Source organism: Stenella coeruleoalba, assembly GCF_951394435.1.
Source record: "Stenella coeruleoalba genome assembly, chromosome: 20".
Lineage (NCBI taxonomy): Eukaryota > Metazoa > Chordata > Mammalia > Artiodactyla > Delphinidae > Stenella > Stenella coeruleoalba.
The window spans coordinates 47,430,910-47,448,828 of NC_137166.1; the positions used below are offsets into that span (position 1 = coordinate 47,430,910).

Genomic DNA, 17,919 nt, shown 5'->3' on the forward strand with positions numbered 1-17,919 from the left:
TATCCACTTGGGGCTTAGGGAATCACATGGGACTCCATTTCCCGGCGTGCTTTGGGAGTAGCTTCACACCTGCAATGCGGTGAGGGCGTGGCGATGACTCCATTTCCCGGCTTGCCTCACGGCCCGATTGCGGCGGGTCCGCGGCCTCCGACTCAATTTCCCAGAGGGCACCTGGCGCTGGTCGGCATACAGCCAATATACTAAGTGAGCGACTGGACTCCGTTTCCCGGATTGCATCACGTCTACATAGCTCATTGATGGAGTACTACATTTCTGAGCCACACCTAGGGACGCGCGGTTGCCGCAATGGAGTGAGTGTGCGACTCTGATCCTACTTCCGAAAGTGCTTCAGGGTCCGCTGTGGGCACAGTCGGCCAACTTATTGACCAGGACTGTGTTTCCCGAGGTGCAGAACGACCTATCAACCCCGCGGTCCACTCTGAGGTCTTTGCGGACTCCATTTCCCGGCGTGCCGCGCGGCTCTCTGTGAGGGCCGACAGCGGCGACGGCGGCGCGCAGAGCCGGCGGACTGCATCTCCCGGCGTGCCGCGCGGCGGGCGCTGGGCCGGAGCCGGAGCCGGAGCCCGAGCGGCGCGGCCTGGAAGAGGCCGGATCCCGGGGGAGGCGGCAGCAGCGGCAGCGGCGGGGGCAACCCGGGCAGCCCGAGCCCCGCGGCCTGGGCCTGCGCTCGGCGCCATGAGCGGTGGCGCGCCTTCGGGGGGCGGCCCTGGGGGCTCGGGCCGGGCGCGGACCAGCTCATTCGCGGAGCCAGGCGGCGGTGGCGGCGGCGGCGGTGGCGGCCCCGGGGGTTCGGCCTCTGGCCCAGGCGGCAGCGGCGGCGGGAAGACGTCAGTCGGAGCCATGGGCGGGGGCGTGGGGGCCTCGAGCTCCGGGGGTGGTCCCAGCGGCAGCGGCGGAGGAGGCAGCGGCGGCCCCGGCGCGGGCACCAGCTTCCCGCCGCCCGGAGTGAAGCTGGGCCGTGAGTACTAGCGTCGCCCGTGGCGGGTGGAGATCGGATCCCTGAAGTCACTTAGACGTCGATCAGGTTTTTCTTTATGCTTAGAGAGGAGCTCGAGGTCACTGTGCCTCCCCAAACTGGGATCTGAGCTCTCCCCCATCCCAAAGAAAGGGATTTGGGGGGGTTACCATCACTTGGAGTTTAGAATTAGATTTAGTAATCCTCTAAAAGACAGGGGTCACAGGTTCCTGTTCTTCCAGTACCGAAGTCTTGGGTCCGTGAGCCTTAAAAACAGGGATCCGATGTTGCCAATCATTCGAGAACGGGATCAGGGGTTATTGTCGCTTGCAAATGGGGCTCAAGGGTTATTGTTTCCTAAGAGAAGAAGAATAATATCATCACCATCCAGAAGGAGCGATCTGAATGTGCTCCCCTTCAGAGCATAGGGATTTGGAGTGAATATCACTTAGAAACAGCGATTTGGGTTTGCTGTGTCCCCAAAGAACAGGGCCAGGGCTTTCCAAACCTGGTATATAGTCATCTTCTGTTTTAAAAGACGATGTCTACTATCATTATCTGTCCGTAATATGTAGAATTGTACCCCCAATGGTAGAAATTAATAATTGCTGCTTCTTGAGGATAGATTGGAAGTCAGCATACTTTTCAGACCAAGTCCATAGTGTTATTCAAAAAAGATGAGTCAGTGGGTCTCCTTTCACAGAAATGGAATGAGGGCAGGGGAGGGTCCCAGTTCCACCCCATAGAATAGGGATGTGAAGTTATACCTATTTCATTATTCTGAGAAATGATGTCACTGGCTCTGGAAAAATAGCTATGTAGGATCATCTCCCTCCAAAAGATGGTGTCACTGGCCCCTCAGAATGGATTTGATTCATCATTGACCCCTTTTCTTTGGGGAACCTTTCATCAGTTACCCAAAGAAGAGGGATCACTATCCCCCAAGAATGCCGCCAAATTTTGTTGCCATTTACAGAATGGAGTTGGGAATTATAGCTTTCCTTGAAAGCACTGAGGCTGGGATAGCCCCCTGGTGATAGAGATCAGGTTCACCATTCTCACTATTAAGTGTTTGTTCATTAGGGACCAGTTACACACAGGATGGGGTCTGGGGCTCTGGACCTCACAGATGAGGTCAGGCCAGTGCTTTTTTTCTAGCCCCAAAGTATTTGGGTAAGAGCTAATTGTCCCCCTAACGTGAGAATTAGGGTACTAGCACTTACTGGAGGAGTCATTCATTTCTGTCACCAGAAACCAGTGGTGAAGTTACCAGTACCACTTAGGGAGGACTTAAGAGATCACTATACCCTGAGCTGTGAGAAAGGTTAGTGCTTTCCTAAAGTAGCATTACCTCAGGGTTACCGCTCTCAAGCAGAAGAGGTTAGGTCAGGCTTTCCCTCAGTGAGGAGTGGCCACAAGGCAGTTAGCTCTTAGTGGATGGATTCAACATCTGGCAGTGCTGGTGCCTCCTCAGATCAGGAGGGACCATTCATTTGCTGCTTACTAGAAGTGGAAATTAGGGGTCACCAACCCTTGAACAGCAAGAGGTTTTATGTGTCAGTATCCTCCCCTATGGGAGGAGTCAGGATTTGGGGTTCCATGAAGGGTAGAGGGGAAAGGGCACTGGGAGGCATCCAGTAGCCATCTTTGAAGATTGGGGAAGGGACAAAGAACCCCCCCAATGAGCTTCCTGTAGTGACTCCCCTCCCTCTCACAGCCCCACGATGGGGTGGTGGCCAGAGGGGAAAGGTCAGTAGATCTTGTGTTCCCTTTGCTCCCCAGGTGACAGTGGGAAGGTGACCACAGTGGTAGCCACTCTAGGCCAAGGCCCAGAGCGCTCCCAGGAGGTGGCTTACACAGACATCAAAGTGATTGGCAGTGGCTCATTTGGGGTCGTGTACCAGGCACGGCTGGCAGACACGAGGGAATTGGTGGCCATCAAGAAGGTTCTCCAGGACAAGAGGTTCAAGGTAGCTTGGGGGGAACGGGGACAAGGAGGTTTGATTGCACATGACTGGTGAGAGAACTCCAGCAAGAGTGCTGGACTTGGGCTTCCACGGGGGGCCTGAGCATGGGCCAGAGGAGAAGGGAGTGAGTTGTGTGGAAGATGGGAATGTGGATTCCAGGAGAGTCCAGAGCTGACTTTATTGGGCTTTTGCTGTAAGTGTTTTATAGGTGAGTTTAACTTATGGAAAGATTCTCTGAGGGTAGGTACTGTTGTTATTCCCATTCTAAGTAAGCAGAAACTGGAAACTGAGACTCAGATGAGAGAATTGCCCAAGGTCAAGACTAGAATCTGATTCCCAAGCCCTTCACCTTAACCACTAAGTTACACCCCTGTCCAGAGGAGAAAGGAAGCTGGTGGGGCTAATGAGTATGTTTGCGAAGGTCAAGCTCTGCCCTAAGGGTTTGACAGGTGCAGGGAGACGTCCTGCCTGTGCTGCACATGCCTTGGTTTGGGGCTCTGTCCTGTCTGAGGAAGGAGTACCCTTTCTTCATTCATACAGAGGTGCCCTGTGAGCTAGAGGCCCCTTGGATCCTAGGCTACTCTGGATGTAGGAGAACTGAGCCTAGGCTGAAGGGAACCAGGTCAGAGCCTAGGTCCCGGGCAGTGAGGACTCTCAGGGGAGCTCCAGGGTGCTGCTCAGAATTTGATTATAGTTGAGTCCCAGAAGTGAGAGGGATCTGAGGATAGGGAGCTGTGAGGCCCTGAGGGGAACAGAGAATAGAGAAGAATGCTGAGACTGGGTCTCCTGGGAAGAGGTTGAGGCTGGATCCCCACTGGGAAGATGAGGATTGGAAGCTTGGAGTCTGGGACTCTGGAACCAAGCCGGGGTCCAAGGGCTCAGATGCCTCTAGTGAAAGCAGTGGGGAGGAGTGGGGACCAGGGTGAACTGGATGGCCACTTCCTGTCTGTTGTTGCTTGTGCCAGGCAGGGAGGTGGGCCTCATGTGGCCACATCGTCTGAGTTTTAAAGAGAAGCTGGAAAATTTAGATGATATATGAAGTCATTTGAATGGTAAATCTCAGCAAAAAATCAAGCATCTTTAAAAAGTAGGCTGCAGAAAGCACATAGAAGTGGTCTGAGTTTAGCCCACAGCTTGTGTGTGAGGGGAGTGGGCTGGGGGTGAGGAATTAGGGGCTGCGCCATGGGGCCTTGGAGCTGGGACACAGGGAGCAGCTGCTTGGCTCTGTTGGCAGGAGTCGGGGAGTAGAGCTGTGGTGAGGGGTGCTAGGGAGGGGAGGCAGGGAGAGCTGGTGGTTTTCTGAGGCTGCCTTCCTTTGCCCCCAAGAACCGAGAGCTGCAGATTATGCGTAAGCTGGACCACTGCAATATCGTGAGGCTGAGATACTTTTTCTACTCCAGTGGGGAGAAGGTGAGACCTCAGTGTGTGGAGGAGTCCTCCACTTTGACTCCACCCGTTTGCCTGCCTGCCTTCCTCATGACTGCTGGCCTCTTCCCCCGTTATTCCCCACAAACCTTCCCTTCCCCGGTTCCTTGCTCTTTTCTCACAATGCCCCACACCTCTTCTTTGCTCTCTGCAGAAAGACGAGCTTTATCTAAATCTGGTGCTGGAATATGTGCCCGAGACGGTGTACCGGGTGGCCCGCCATTTTACCAAGGCCAAGTTGACCATCCCTATCATCTATGTCAAGGTAGGCAGGCAGGCAGGCTGCTGGGGCCCAGGCTCACAAAGCCAGGAGCTCCAGACAGACACTCCTGCCTCTGTGGGTTCCCTCATCTCCAAGTTTACGTTGGTCTCTGGAGGCCTCACGTTCCCTGCCCTTGTCCCTATACCCCCAGAGATGGAGCTCGCCAAAGGCAGGGCAGCCCCACCCAAGGCCTGACTCAATCAGGGAGGCAGCTGACCAGGCTGGGGAGGCTGCTTGGGTCCATACTGGGAGCCCGTTGGTACCAGTTAGTGTTGGTGGAGTTAGCTCAGAATCGAGGTGGGGAACTAGAATGCAGAGGGGAGACGATGAGCTCAGAGTCTTGGCCTTTGGAGCCTTGGCAGAGGGGTGATGGGAAGGAGGCAGGGTCGCGGAAAGGTTAGTGCCCACAGAGCCAGGAACGCATGAGTCTTAATTCATCACCTGTGCAGGCTTATTCCCCAGTGCTGGGTGCTGTGCCCTGTATGATACTATCCGTAAGGAGGTGTTTGAACGAATGGATGAGTGTATGGGCTAGGGATGCTGTCTGTAGAGAACAAGGCTGGAGCAGCCAGCTGCATTGGAAGGCGGAGGTTGGGTGCGAGTTCGTTGGAGGTTGCATGGGGCCCCATTTTTCCTCCCGCTGGCTTTAAGTACCCCAGGCCTAGGTGAGCCCTGGGGCTCTACCAGTGGTGGGAGCTGTGGGACTTCGCTTCCTGGGAGGCAGTGGTGTGGTTTGTTGAATGTGTCCTGTGGCTGCCTGTGTTCCGGGGCCAGCACTGAGCAGTTCTAGAGGCCCAGTTGACTGAGACCCAGGCCTTGCTCCTGCAGAGCTCTCAGTTTAACAGGGTAGACAGGTGTCATCACAGAGAACTATAAAACTACTAGCAACTGCCGTACTGGAAGGAGCACAAGGGATTCTGGAAACAGAGGCCCTGCTTGCTTTGGGAGTGAGAAGGATCAAGGAAGTCTTCTGGGAGGAGACCAGGCACAGGGAAAGAAAGTGGCATCTCTGGCCGAGGGCACTGGGAACAGAGGAGGAGGGGGCCCAAGAAGCATCCCTGAGCAGATATTATGTGCCAGGCACTGGTCTAGGCCCTGGGGGATGCAGCAGTGATGGAACCACAAAGATCCCTGCTCTTTTGGCACTTACATCCTCGTCAGTAGGGAAGAGGGTGGCAGGAAAATCCAGCTGGAGAGGGGCTGGCTCGTGGGTGGTTGTGACTGGTGGGCAGAGGAGGCTGAGCCTTTCCTATAGCCGGTGGATTTGGTGAGGCTCCCCGGCCTGCTTTAAAAGAAGGCCTTCCTGATGTATCTGTCTTACTCATCAGGCTTCTGCTGAAGTGTGTGCTTGAAGCAATGGTTTCCAAAGTATGGACCAGCACCAGCACTAGGGGCTTGTTGCAAATGCCTCATCCTGAACGACTGAATCAGAAACTCTGAGAGTGGGGCCCAGCAGTCCGCAGTCCCTGTTTTAACAAGGCCGCCAAGTGATTCTGGTGCTCGCTAAAGTTTGAGAACCAAGGGGCAGCAAACTGTTTTCAAGTCAGGGAGAGTGGGTGGAAGGGCTCTTCAGGCCAAGATGGTGGAGCAGGGATGTGCTCTGCGGGGAGAGCTGGGCTGGAGTTCTGCTGTCCCCTGCCTGCCCCAGGTGTACATGTACCAGCTCTTCCGGAGCTTGGCCTACATCCACTCCCAGGGTGTGTGTCACCGCGACATCAAGCCCCAGAACCTGCTGGTGGACCCCGACACCGCTGTCCTCAAGCTCTGCGATTTTGGCAGGTGGGCCTGACCCGGGGTATGCTGGGTGGCTGAAGGGGCGAGGAGGGATCCCGGCCCTTGGCTTGTGTTGACTCCCGCCTACGCATATCTTCCCACAGTGCAAAGCAGCTGGTCCGAGGAGAGCCCAACGTCTCCTACATCTGTTCTCGCTACTACCGGGCCCCGGAGCTGATCTTCGGAGCCACTGATTACACCTCGTCCATCGGTCAGATTTGAGGGAGGGTGGGGGTGGGAATAGCAGTCATGGCAGGTTTTGAGTTCTTTCTGTGTGTCTGCCAGGCTCGGTGATAAAAGCTTAACATCTGTTCTTTTAGCCAGTCCTCAAATTCAGGAAGGTGATGCTGTCATGCGTACATTTTACAGTTGAGCAGTCTGAAGCTTAGAGTGGTGAGGCCACCTGCCCGCAGTCACACTGCTGGGACGGGGCAGGGCCGGGCTTTGAAAGCTGACCTGACTCCAGAGTCCATACCAGCTCTGGAACCTCCCAGTCAGTCCTCTCTTCTCAGGCAGGGGGAGGGGCTGACGGTGACCTTGGGAGAATCGGGAGGTAAGGCTTTGCCATCATGAGGGTGTGACCTGCTCACAGGGCCTCCATGTCCTTCCCTGTTGCTGGGGATGACAGCGCCAACTTCCAGGCATTAGGAGAGGGTGTGAAAGTGTTTGGAAGAGAAGTCATCAGCAGTGTGAGGAAACTTCATGGTCCCTAGATGTGAACTTGTGCTGTGGCGGTCAAGGTTCAGACCAGGGAGGGGTGACTACCGGCCTATAGCTATTCCCAAGGGCAGGATAGAGGCCAGAAGTGAGTAAGGCAGCCCACATAATGCTTTACCTTCCTGAGGCCCAAAGAACACAGGTACCTGTTCTTGGCCTGTTGATCTGTCCTCTGAAGCTAGAGGCAGAGAAAAGGCTTATTGGGGTCACAGAGTGGAGAGAGGCAATGGAAACATCTAGGTTGGAGAGTACAGTGCAGTCAGGTAGACTTGGAGGTTCAAAGTCAGGCTCCTGTGTTCCTAAGCTGTGTGTGACCTTGAGCAAGGCACTTCCTCTCTGAGCTGAGAAAATGGGGCTCCCGGGCATCTCTCAGGATGACCATGAAGGACAGAAATGTATGCCAGGGGATGGGCATGGTAGCTCTGACCCTGCCCCATTCCTCTTCAGATGTGTGGTCAGCTGGCTGCGTACTGGCCGAGCTCCTCCTGGGCCAGCCCATCTTCCCTGGGGACAGTGGGGTAGACCAGCTGGTGGAGATCATCAAGGTGAGGGCAGGGCCAGGGTGGGCAGGGATTGGGCTAAGCACTAAGGGCCTTGGCTCAGACCCCTCCCTTTCCCTACAGGTGCTGGGAACACCAACCCGGGAACAGATTCGAGAGATGAACCCCAACTACACGGAGTTCAAGTTCCCCCAGATTAAAGCTCACCCCTGGACAAAGGTGAGGCAGGGCTAGCGGCTCAGGCAGCATGGCTGAGGTCCCCATTGGAGGCCAACCGGTCTGGGGACTTGGCTAGAGTCATGGCTCAGTAGTGGGTCAGTAAATTTCATCACATTTCAAAGTTTATGGAATGTCCCATACTCTGAAAGTCGAGGACCCACAGTAAATGCAAGAGTCCTGTTTTTCTGGTGGGGAAACATGCTCACGGCAGGGCCCATACAGTCATGGGACCTGAGCAGGTTGCTCATCTGATACAAACTGACCTCCCCTCAGAGGCCGGGCCTCAGTTGCCTCATGTGGAAAGTGGGCTTCTGGGAGGTGGGCAGGAGTATACCAGGGCCCAGGGCGTCTCACCCTTGTCACCTCTGCCCCCTCCACCCCCCAAGGTGTTCAAATCCCGAACGCCACCTGAGGCCATCGCGCTCTGCTCTAGCCTGCTGGAGTACACACCGTCCTCAAGGCTCTCCCCGCTGGAAGCCTGTGCCCACAGCTTCTTTGATGAACTGCGATGTCCTGGAACCCAGCTCCCCAACAACCGCCCGCTTCCCCCTCTCTTCAATTTCAGTCCTGGCGGTGAGGGCACAGCCTGGGATCTGGGTTGTTGGAGGGGCAGCCAAAGATTGTGAAGAGCTTGGTGTCGAAGACAGGAGTGGGGAGGTGGGCTGCAAGGCAGTCCTGGGGCTCAGGAAATACCCCCGATTCCGGGAGACCCAAACCGACTTCATCTGCACTCTGCAATCCTCCTGTGTTAGGCTCTTGCCAGTTTTTCATTTAAAGTGTTCAGTGGCTACGTGTGTCCCAGGCAACTGGCCTTGCCCAGAGCTGGGTCCCTATTTGGTGCCCCTTTCTAACCCCGACTGGGTCTCCAGGTGCCCTGTCCCCTGACTAGGCATGTCCATTCCTGTCTCTAGAACTCACCATCCAACCATCTCTCAACGCCATTCTCATCCCTCCTCACTTGAGATCCCCGGCGGGCACTGCCTCCCTTACCCCATCCTCACAAGGTAAGTTGGGGGCCATCTTCTGAGCATTAAAGCTGCATTTCTCTGCCAGGGGTGGGGATGGGTCTGTTCTCTGTTCTCACAACCACTGCGTTTCCTGCAAAATTGTAGACATTCTGACAGAAAGTGTATTTTACATGTGAATGGCCACCTTTGTGAGGCATTATAGCCTGTATTTGTGTTTAAATGCAAACTGGAAAACCAAAGACATAAGTTTAGCCTGAACAAACAAAAAGTTAAATTTGTTGCTCACAGTAAAAAACAGGGGCCATTTTATGTACAAATCCAGATTTCCTGTTTCTCTTGGGGAAGAAAATAAGACTGGGCAGCACTGGGCCTGCCTCTGCTCAGGGCAGTATTACCAGCTGGAGCTGAGTTCCAGCTGCCCCTGTTCTGTGGGGCCTGGCTTTCTGGTGAGTCACTCAATGACCAACCTGGCCCTTTGGCATTTGAGTTTGCAACCCTAGACCTAAAGTGACAGCTTTCCATTTCTAATGTAGCATCTCACACCAGCTTCCTACTCTTGGGGGGGGGTGGGCGGTGGCTAAAAGGCAAAGGCTAACTGTCTGCTCCTTCCTTCCCCCTCAGCTTTAAGTGAGGCTCAGACCGGCCCAGACTGGCAGTCGACCGATGCCACAGCTCCCCTCACTAACTCTTCCTGAGGGCGCCACCAACTACCCTTCCATCTGGGAGCCCCCAGTGGGGCTGGGAAGGGGGGCCATAGCCTGTCAAGCTCCTGCCCTGACCGGGCCCCTAGACTAGAGGGCAGAGGTAAATGAGTCCCTATCCCCACCTCCAGTCCCTCCCTCACCAGCCTCACCCCTGTGGTGGGCTTTTTAAGAGGATTTTAACTGGTTGTGGGGAGGGAAGAGAAGGAAGGACCGGGGATTTGGGGGGGGGGCGGCATGAGGACCTCCTACCCCCTCAGCTCCCTCCCCTCCCCCCAGGTCTCCACCTCCTCCAACCCCCCTCCCCTCCTGTATCCCTTGTAAATAGAACCAGACCAGCCCTTCTCCTCCTCTTCCCTTCCCTGGCCCCCGGGTGTAAATAGATTGTTATAATTTTTTTCTTAAAGAAAATGTCGATTCGCACCGTCCAAACTGGCCCTTTCCCCTCCAACAGCTGTGTCCCCCCGTCCTGTCCTCTGCCCCTAAGGCCTCCTCCCTCCTCTCCCCATCCTGGAGGGCAGGGGCAGTGGGGGAGCCCCTGATGTCTTAGTTTCCACAGTAAGGTTTGCCTGTGTACAGACCTCCGTTCAATAAATTATTGGCATGAAAACCTGCTTGCTGTCTGGACACCTGTTTTCACAGAGGTGAGGGAGGTGCCTGGGGGGCTCTCCTGGGACAGGAGTGGGCTGCATCTCAGGCAGGGGAACAGGGTGGGATGAACCCAGGCTGGCCCTGGCTCAAGTGCCCAAGCTTCCTGTGCTCCAGCCCTCCTCTGCACATGTGATGAGCTAGCTCTGGCTTATCCATTGCAGCACAAATCATCTGCTTCCACTGAGGGAGGGAAGCACTGTCATTCCCAGGTGACTGGTGAGAGAACTGGCCATCAGATAGGTCAAGGCCACAGAGTATAGGTGGCAAAGTCAAGGTTTGGACAAAGGGCTCCCTATCTTATAGCCTGAGCTACCTGCCACTTCAGGGGGACACAGGATGATGGGAGGTGGGTCACTCAGGCCAAGACAACCTTGGTATGGACTCTTAGTGGGCATGGATGGGGGCAGAGGAGCTGTCCCCAAACCCTAGCAATTCCCCAAGCCTTCATATCCGTCTTAAACGAGGCCCCACCTGGCCCACCTCTTTAGGGATGCTGGGAAGTGACAACCCTGGGAAGGGTGTCGCAGAGAGTATGGTTTTTTCTCTTGCTTTGAAAACATGCTGGGGCCAGGTGGTGGGGCCATGGGCAGAGGAAAATGGCATCTCCTCCACATGGTGCCAATGGTAGGCGAGGGCAGGAGGCCCTAGAAGTAAAAGGGAGCCTGGACAGGAGCAACTGACGTGTCCTCCACTGGATTCCATTTGTGAAGAAAAAGGGAGAAGAGTTTTGAACATATCCCAGAGGGTGTTCGGGGACTGTTCTGTAGCATCTGGGCTCCGCTGTCTGCGTAGGCAAGCCCCAGGGGCATCTGTATACTGCCCAGAGCAAACCCTGGCCCGCCCTGCTCAACGCCATCCAGATGTCACCTTGTTTGTAGGATGAACACATAGAGCAAGTAAACTGGGTAAGAGAAGGAGGGCTGGTCTGGACAAGGGGCTAACCTCGGGCTCCTGGGGACCCCTTCCGGCTGCTCACACCCAGTGGGCCATGAGGTCACTGAGGGTGTCCTACACCCTCCTCCCACCCCCATGGCCTCTGCCCAGGTCTGGCCCCATCCTCTACTTCCTGGACCATCTCCAGTTTCTCCTGCCCGACCCTGATGCCAGGGAGCCCTAACCCCACCTATGACCCTCACCCCATCCCATCCCCAACACTGCCCCAACTTCTTAGCCTGGCTTTCAAGGCCTTCCCAGGTCTAGGCTTCCCTCCTTCCCTGCCTTGTCGCCCCTCCTCTGCCCAGCCTCCCTCCCAGACAGCTCAGCTGCAGCCACGTCCTGCTGCACCTGTCTGAGTACCCTGGTCTGCAGAGGCCCGAGACAAGCCTTCCCGATGGACCTGCCATAAATCACCTAATTTCATTTGGAGAGGGAAGGATTGTCAGCCCAGGTAACCTTTGAAAAGGTTGGGGATTCCTTCCTGTTGCCAAGACGTTTTATCTTTTGAGGCCCCTTAAACCCCAATTGCTCTGTGACAATGGCTCACTTTTCCTCCAGTTACCATGACTCCTCCTCTGAGCCCCCGCCCCCTGCAGTGGTTTCAGGTCACAGTCAGTTCACAGCTGTATCAGTTACAGATATGGGCTAAAAGGACCCCATGGATTCAAATCTTGGCCAATGCCTCTGCCCAGCTATGAGATCTTGGGTGAGTCTCTGTCCCCGTTTTCTCACTTGGGATAATACTGAGATCACCTCACAGGCCTGCTGAGATCATTATACATGTATAGTGCTAACTGCAGTGCCTGCCACGGCCGGGCAGTCAAATGTTTGCTGTTACTGTAGCTGTCAATAACTGGACGACCTCCAAGTATAGCAAGAACTCACCCTCCTTGCGGTGCTGCCTGCCTGGAATTTTTTCTTCGTCTTCCACTAGCAGATTTCTACTTTTTCTTCAAAGATTAACTCCTTTAGGAAGTCTCTGACTCCTGATCTACCATGGAGGTTTGTTCCCTGCTCTGGGATCCCACTGTCCCTGCACATCCCCGCTGCAGCTCTGAGGGTCCTGGGGCTGAGATCCATCTGCCCCCACTTGGGCAGGGCAGAGGCCTGATTCGTCTCTGGCCCCCAGCACACGGGAGGGAGGCCTTAGAACACCCAGGCTGAATAAATCAACAAGACATTCAGAGAGCAAGGCCATCTGTATTTGTGGGTGTTCCTCCTACCACACTGCGTGGCTCCTGGGGCAGAGCCCACGTCTGACTTATTCCTGGGTTTCCAACATCACCCACCTGCAGCTGAATACCGGGGTACCTACAGATTGCCCTCCACGTTGTCAAAAGTGAGATCAAGGAAGCCCAGAGAAGTCAAGTGCCTTCTTCCACCAGGCAGAGCCAAGTCCTGGGAGCCCAGAGTCCAGAGAAGGCTAGGGCTGGGGGGACAAGCAGAGGATGTGAAGAGGTATGTGACAGGGCCCAGCAGAGCTGGCACATGGTTGGGGCTCAGGAAAGGTTACCTGATGTTGCTGGGCACCAGGGTGATGCAAAGAGCCTTGGAGAACCCCGCTTTGCAACGCAGTGGGGTGACCGGGACACATCATATCGTGTCTCAGAGCTTCAGCGTCCCCTCAGGCAGAGAAAGGTGACGCCTGGTGGGGCCATTCTGAGGAGTGAGTGGGTAAGAGGCCAGGGTGGGTGAATGCTGGCACCCGGTGGGCGCCAGAGTGGCTTGCCAGGGCGTGGCCCCCTTTCTCCCCAGAGGTGCCCACACTTGATTCTGCAACCAAACTCTTTTATTGTTGCTCTTCAGCTGTGTCACACAAAGGCCGTGTCCAATTGTAACAGCCCGCTCGCTTCAGTGGCCCCCAGTGCCGCCTGGCACAGCTGCAGCGTGTCCACAAGTGCCAGTGGCTGGGATGTCTCGATGATGGCAATGGTCTCCCCGAGCTCGGTGCACATGATAGTCTGCTGAGGCTCGGGGGGCGGGGGCGGGGCAGGAGGGGGTGATCTGGGAGGCTGCAGTGTCATCGTCCGAGCTTGGGCGTGGACCCGCTGATGCAGTCGCAGGCCCGCCATGGCACGGAACCAGCGGCCGCAGGTCCCGCAGTAGTAGGGGCTCTTGTTGTAGAGACCGGTGATGGGGAGGCGGGGCGCACGGGCAAAGGCGACTGGCCGCAGGTGCAGCCTCCGGTGCTGCTGCAGGTTAGAGCTCTGCGTGAAGCGCTTGCCACAGTCCAGGCACTGGTAGGGACGCACACCCGTGTGGGTCAGCTGGTGGCGGCTGAGGTTGGCCAGAGAAGCAAAAGTCTTGCCACAGGAATGGCACTGGAAGGGCCTCTCGCCCGTGTGCGTCCGCAGATGGTTGCGCACATGGACCAGCTTCTTGAAGCCCTTGCCGCAGACACCACAGCGGTGTCGCCGCTCAGGGGGCCCATGGACCGCACGCCGGTGCCGGGAGAGCCGGGAGGCGGAGGCAAAGGACTTGGTGCACTGCGGGCAGGGCAGCTGGGCAGGTGGGGCAGGGGGCAGCGCGGGGGGCGTGGGCTCGGCAGGAGCCGGGGAGGCAGCCGCCGCCGCCGCCGCCGCCGCCATGGGAGGTGCCCCACTCTTGCCGGCGTGAGTGCGCCGGTGGTAGAGGAACTTGGTCATGTTGCTGAATGTTTTGCCGCAGCGGCAGCGGTGCAGTGGGTTGGCGGTGTGGGCCCGCCGGTGGGCCACCAACGTGAGTTCTGTGCTGAAGCCACGGCCGCAGTCCACGCAGAGGTAGCGGGCTTCGCCGCGGTGCAGCCGCAGGTGCTGCTCCAGTGAGGCTGCTTTCTTGAAGACCTTGGAGCAGGTCGTACATTCGTGTGTGCCACCAACATGGGCCCGCCCGTGAGCCAGAAGCCGGTTTGCCGAGCTGAAGCTGCGCTGGCACTGGCTGCAGTGGAAGGGGTGAGCCACTGACGCTGGGCCACGGGACGCCCGCCGGTGGCGCCGGCGTGCCCCTGCTGAGGTGCAGCGTTGAGGACAATCCCCACAGCCCTGGGCCTCGCTGGCTGTGGACTTGTCAGCTCCCTTAGCATCATCACCAACCTCTGCTGCTGCCTCTTCCTCGTCCTCTGTCTCTTCGTCGTCATCTTCTTCATCCTCACCCTCCTCCTCCTCCTCTAGCCCATTGCGCTCTTCTTTCTCTAGGGAGTCAAAGTGAGTGCCCTGGTGCTCCAAGAACTCCTCAGGGGTGGTACACAGGGCAGAGCACTCAGGACACTCATAGGGCTCCATCTTGACTTCGGGTGGAGCAGGGGGTGGAGGTGGGGAGGGGAGGGGAGGCAGAGGAGGCGGCACCGGAGGTTTAGCTGCTGCAGCAGCAGAAAGGTGCCGGGCCTTCCGATGAGCCACCCACAGCTCAGGCGAGGGAAACAGCTCCTGGCAGTCTCCACACTGGTACTGGATCTGGCTTGCAGACTCCCGAAGGTGGGCATCCTGGTGGGCCAGGAGCTCGCTGGGGGAGAGGATGAGCTGGCTGCACTCACCGCACTGGAAAGGCCCATCCTCAGTGCCTGGCACCAGCTCCGGCTCCAGGCCAGTGTCCTGGGTGGTCAGCGCCTCCTCCTCTGTGACAGTGGGCACATGCTGCTCCTGGTGTGACAGGACTTCTTCCAGTGTGTTGTAGAGGCTGCCACATTCAGAGCACATGAACTGGAAGAAGAGGGATGAGGCAAGGGCCTCGCCAGGTGTCATCTCAGTCACCTCCGTTAACATCTCCATTTTCTCCCCTAACGTCGGTGTTGACATCTCCACTGCCCCTGGTGACATCTGTGTTGGCATCTCAGCCACTTCAGCTGCCTCAGCCACCACCTCTGCCATTGTGCGAAAGGCAGTACCTGGAGAAAGAAGGGAGTGCCTAGTGAGACCAGGAACTCAAGGGGAGGGGGGATGTCTCAGGAGTTCCCTTGCCCATCCCATCACTCACCAGCCTCTAACAATCAGCAAGTCTGGATCCAATACTTATATCTCAGTCTTCAGTGAGCCTGTGACCCTGTAGCTGAACTGCACCCCATGGCAGCCAGGTATCTGCAGAAGAGAGACAGCCCTTCTCAGTCTGGCCTCTGATGCCACCCTCCTTACCCAGAGGGCTGGTCACACCCTTTCCAAGAACAGAATGTGTCTTTTGGGGTCTCTTGGCCTTGGCCTGTGCAGTTTCCTCTCTGTGCAGCATCTTTCCTCTATCTACTTGTACACAGAAAGATGTAGCAAGGTGTTTAAGAGCATAGGCTCTGGACAAGACTGCCCTTGGGTTGAATCTGAACTCCACTACTTACTTCATCTCTCAGAGACTGCATTCTCATCTGTGAAATGGACTAAAAGTAGTACTGACCACAAAGTCCCTGGTACTTTGTAATGCTTAGATAGAACCATTACTTGTAATTCTCCAGAAATGTTGTTTTTGAACCCTAAGTCTTTGATGCTGCTATTCCTTCTGCCAACGAAGTTCTCTCTTCTTTTCTAGCAAACTCTACATCCACAGGGTGGTGGCCACTCCCTCCTCCTTGGGGTTCTTACAGTATACCGTGCCACTTCCATCACAGCAAATATCATGAACTTGGGATAGAGTCTGTGCTCCTCTCACCAGACTGAGCCTGCCGGCAGGGCAGGTCTGATTTATTGTAGGGGCTGCTGTCACCAACAAAGCCACTGACCAAGGACAGGGATTTTAGCTTTTGAACTTCCCTCTACGTGCCCCATCTCTCCCTCTACAGGTGTGGGCTCAACCTAACGCAGGCCCCTTCACACAACAGGGGCTCAGAGTCCCTACAGCAAATGACTGCCGCCCATGCAGGCCTAAGCAGTAATGTTCCAGATATAATCCCCACCACCTCCATCTCTTCTTCAACTCATCTGTTAGTGCCAGAGGGCAGGTGGAGTTCGGCTTCCAGCTCTGCACACAAAAGTTGCTCATGTGTAGCTAGCTCCCAGAGGTGTCACCATAAGCACTGAGAAGATTTGGTGAATGAATTATGCTCCCTCCAGGAAGTGTGGCCCCGAGAGTTTAACTGTCCTTGTGCACATTCCACTTTTCCCACCAGACCAGCCCTCCTATTAGACTGCGAATTCCCACAAGAACGAGGCCCAGCACAGGGCCCTGCTATCAGCTGCTTTCCAGTAAATGCTCCTTAAGCAAATGATTCACAGAAAGGCCAAGAGCTAAACTTTCCAACTCCCTCACTAATTTTTGAGTTGCTCAGGCCCTGGCACACAAAAGCCATTCAATAACGGACCTTCCTGGAAACAGTCAACCAGGGGCCTGACAGTTCAGCTTTGCACCGTTTACAGCACCACTCCCGACAGAGAACTCCCCTCCAGCGAGGCCCAGTGCCTGGCGCAAGGCTCACGCAAAATAGGCAACCAGTAAATGTCTAGAAGATGGCCCGAAGGACCTGATATTTGGACTTTCCTAGTCTGCATTCCCCATTTCCCAATCCTGGACTGTGAATTATTGGGGGAACGGATGGGTTTTTGTTATACAGTAGACCAATAAAAGTCCTTCCAGGAAAGAACCCACCAGGGCCCTGGAAGTTCAACTTTCCTGAGACACATCCCTTTTCTCTGACCAGACTTATCAACTACGCAACCTGAGAGTTCCCTGCAAACGGTGGGGGCCGGGCGAGCTCGAGCGTAGGGTCCGGAACACCTCAGGCGCTCTATCAACGGTCCAGGGCACAGAGGAAGCAGCACTCTCTTTCCACGCCGCGTCGCTCCCGCCCTAGCGCAGGCCCCAAAGCTCCTCGACCCCCGGAGTCCCCCTCGTTCTCCCTCCGCCCTCTCCGTAAGCCCAGCTCTCTCTTCCCCGGCCCGCCCCGCGGCGCCCTCACCCGTCTCTCTCGCCTCCTGCAGCCCCGCCGCTCTTGACACAGACCCTCAGCTCCAGGCGTGTGGGACCCCCTCACTATCCACGCCTCCCATTGGACGCTGCCCTTACCCGCGGCGGCCAATCAGAGCCGAAAGCGGAGGGCACGCGCTCCTGCGCCTGCGTATGGACGATTAGGCGGGGCTCGGCGAGTTTCTCCACGCACACAACTGTGCCCTGTGGGCGGGGCTCCGGGCTCGGAGAAGCGCCTGCGCAGTTCTCCCGGGCCGCTCCTCCGCCAAGTCTGAAAGTTAAGTAGAGATAAGTGAACATCACTGGAAAGCAAGGATCATGGAGTGGACTGGGTGGCGGGAGACCTTGACAGAACTGTCATTTCATAGCTAAAGACACAGAGCATCTCTGAGAGCACAGCTTTGGAGTCAAGCATACTTGGGGTGCTACCCCTCGCTGGGCCTAACTTTTACTCCTATGTAAAATGGGCTTGAATCACGTCCACCTCAAAGGCTGTTGAGGGGATTGGATGAAATCAAACAGGTAAAAGCAGTCAGCACAGGGCCTGATACACCATAGATGCTCACTTTAACTTATCTAACATGGACATAGATAGTCCTTCCCTGTTTGTAAAATTGCTTTCCCTTCCCTCACCCTCTTTGGTTGATTTAATGATATTCACTTACTGGGCGCCTACTGTGTGTCCGGCCCAGGATTGGGTTTCAATAGGTGACAACTGCCATCAGGGAGAGGGGAAGGGACTCTTCGGAGGTCACTGCCTCAGCCCAAGCAGAGCTAGTGCTGAGCCAGTGCCAGGCACGACCCAGGCCTTCCGCCTCCCAAGGGGTGATAATTCCGGGGGTGGGAACAGGTTCGGGGAGGGGCCTTGTCTCAAGGCACGAGCGGGCCCTGACCTTGAGTCATGTAAGTGGGGGGCAGGGTGGCGGTGCTCAGACATGCAGCCTCGATGCCAAATCTCCTGATAG

General features: G+C 56.1%; 2 protein-coding genes across 5 annotated transcripts; one reads left to right on the forward strand and one right to left on the reverse strand.

The window, feature by feature from the left end:
- The first annotated feature begins 393 nt into the window (after positions 1–393).
- Positions 394–10,218, forward strand: GSK3A (glycogen synthase kinase 3 alpha). Of its 2 annotated transcripts, none has more exons than XM_079907589.1 (11): positions 394–979; positions 2,759–2,946; positions 4,270–4,353; positions 4,523–4,633; positions 6,279–6,409; positions 6,508–6,614; positions 7,568–7,665; positions 7,744–7,839; positions 8,226–8,412; positions 8,751–8,843; positions 9,429–10,218. In XM_079907589.1, exons 1-11 carry the CDS (start codon positions 697–699, stop codon positions 9,500–9,502), a joined length of 1,452 nt encoding a protein of 483 aa, XP_079763715.1. In that variant the 5' UTR covers positions 394–696; the 3' UTR covers positions 9,503–10,218. The 2 variants fall into 2 exon arrangements, with proteins under 2 accessions (XP_079763715.1, XP_079763716.1); XM_079907590.1 differs by having other exon boundaries at positions 6,327–6,409.
- A 2,076-nt stretch (positions 10,219–12,294) lies between these two features.
- Positions 12,295–17,105, reverse strand: ZNF526 (zinc finger protein 526). 3 transcript variants are annotated; one of them, XM_079906506.1, is made up of 3 exons: positions 16,947–17,105; positions 15,047–15,147; positions 12,295–14,957 (listed from the first exon to the last, which is right to left on the reverse strand). In XM_079906506.1, the coding sequence occupies exon 3, from the start codon at positions 14,938–14,940 to the stop codon at positions 12,907–12,909; it is 2,034 nt and encodes a 677-aa protein (XP_079762632.1). In that variant the 5' UTR covers positions 14,941–14,957; positions 15,047–15,147; positions 16,947–17,105; the 3' UTR covers positions 12,295–12,906. The 3 variants fall into 3 exon arrangements, with proteins under 3 accessions (XP_079762632.1, XP_079762633.1, XP_079762634.1); XM_079906507.1 differs by lacking the exon at positions 16,947–17,105 and adding an exon at positions 16,707–16,895; XM_079906508.1 differs by lacking the exon at positions 15,047–15,147.
- Between the last annotated feature and the right edge of the window lie 814 nt (positions 17,106–17,919).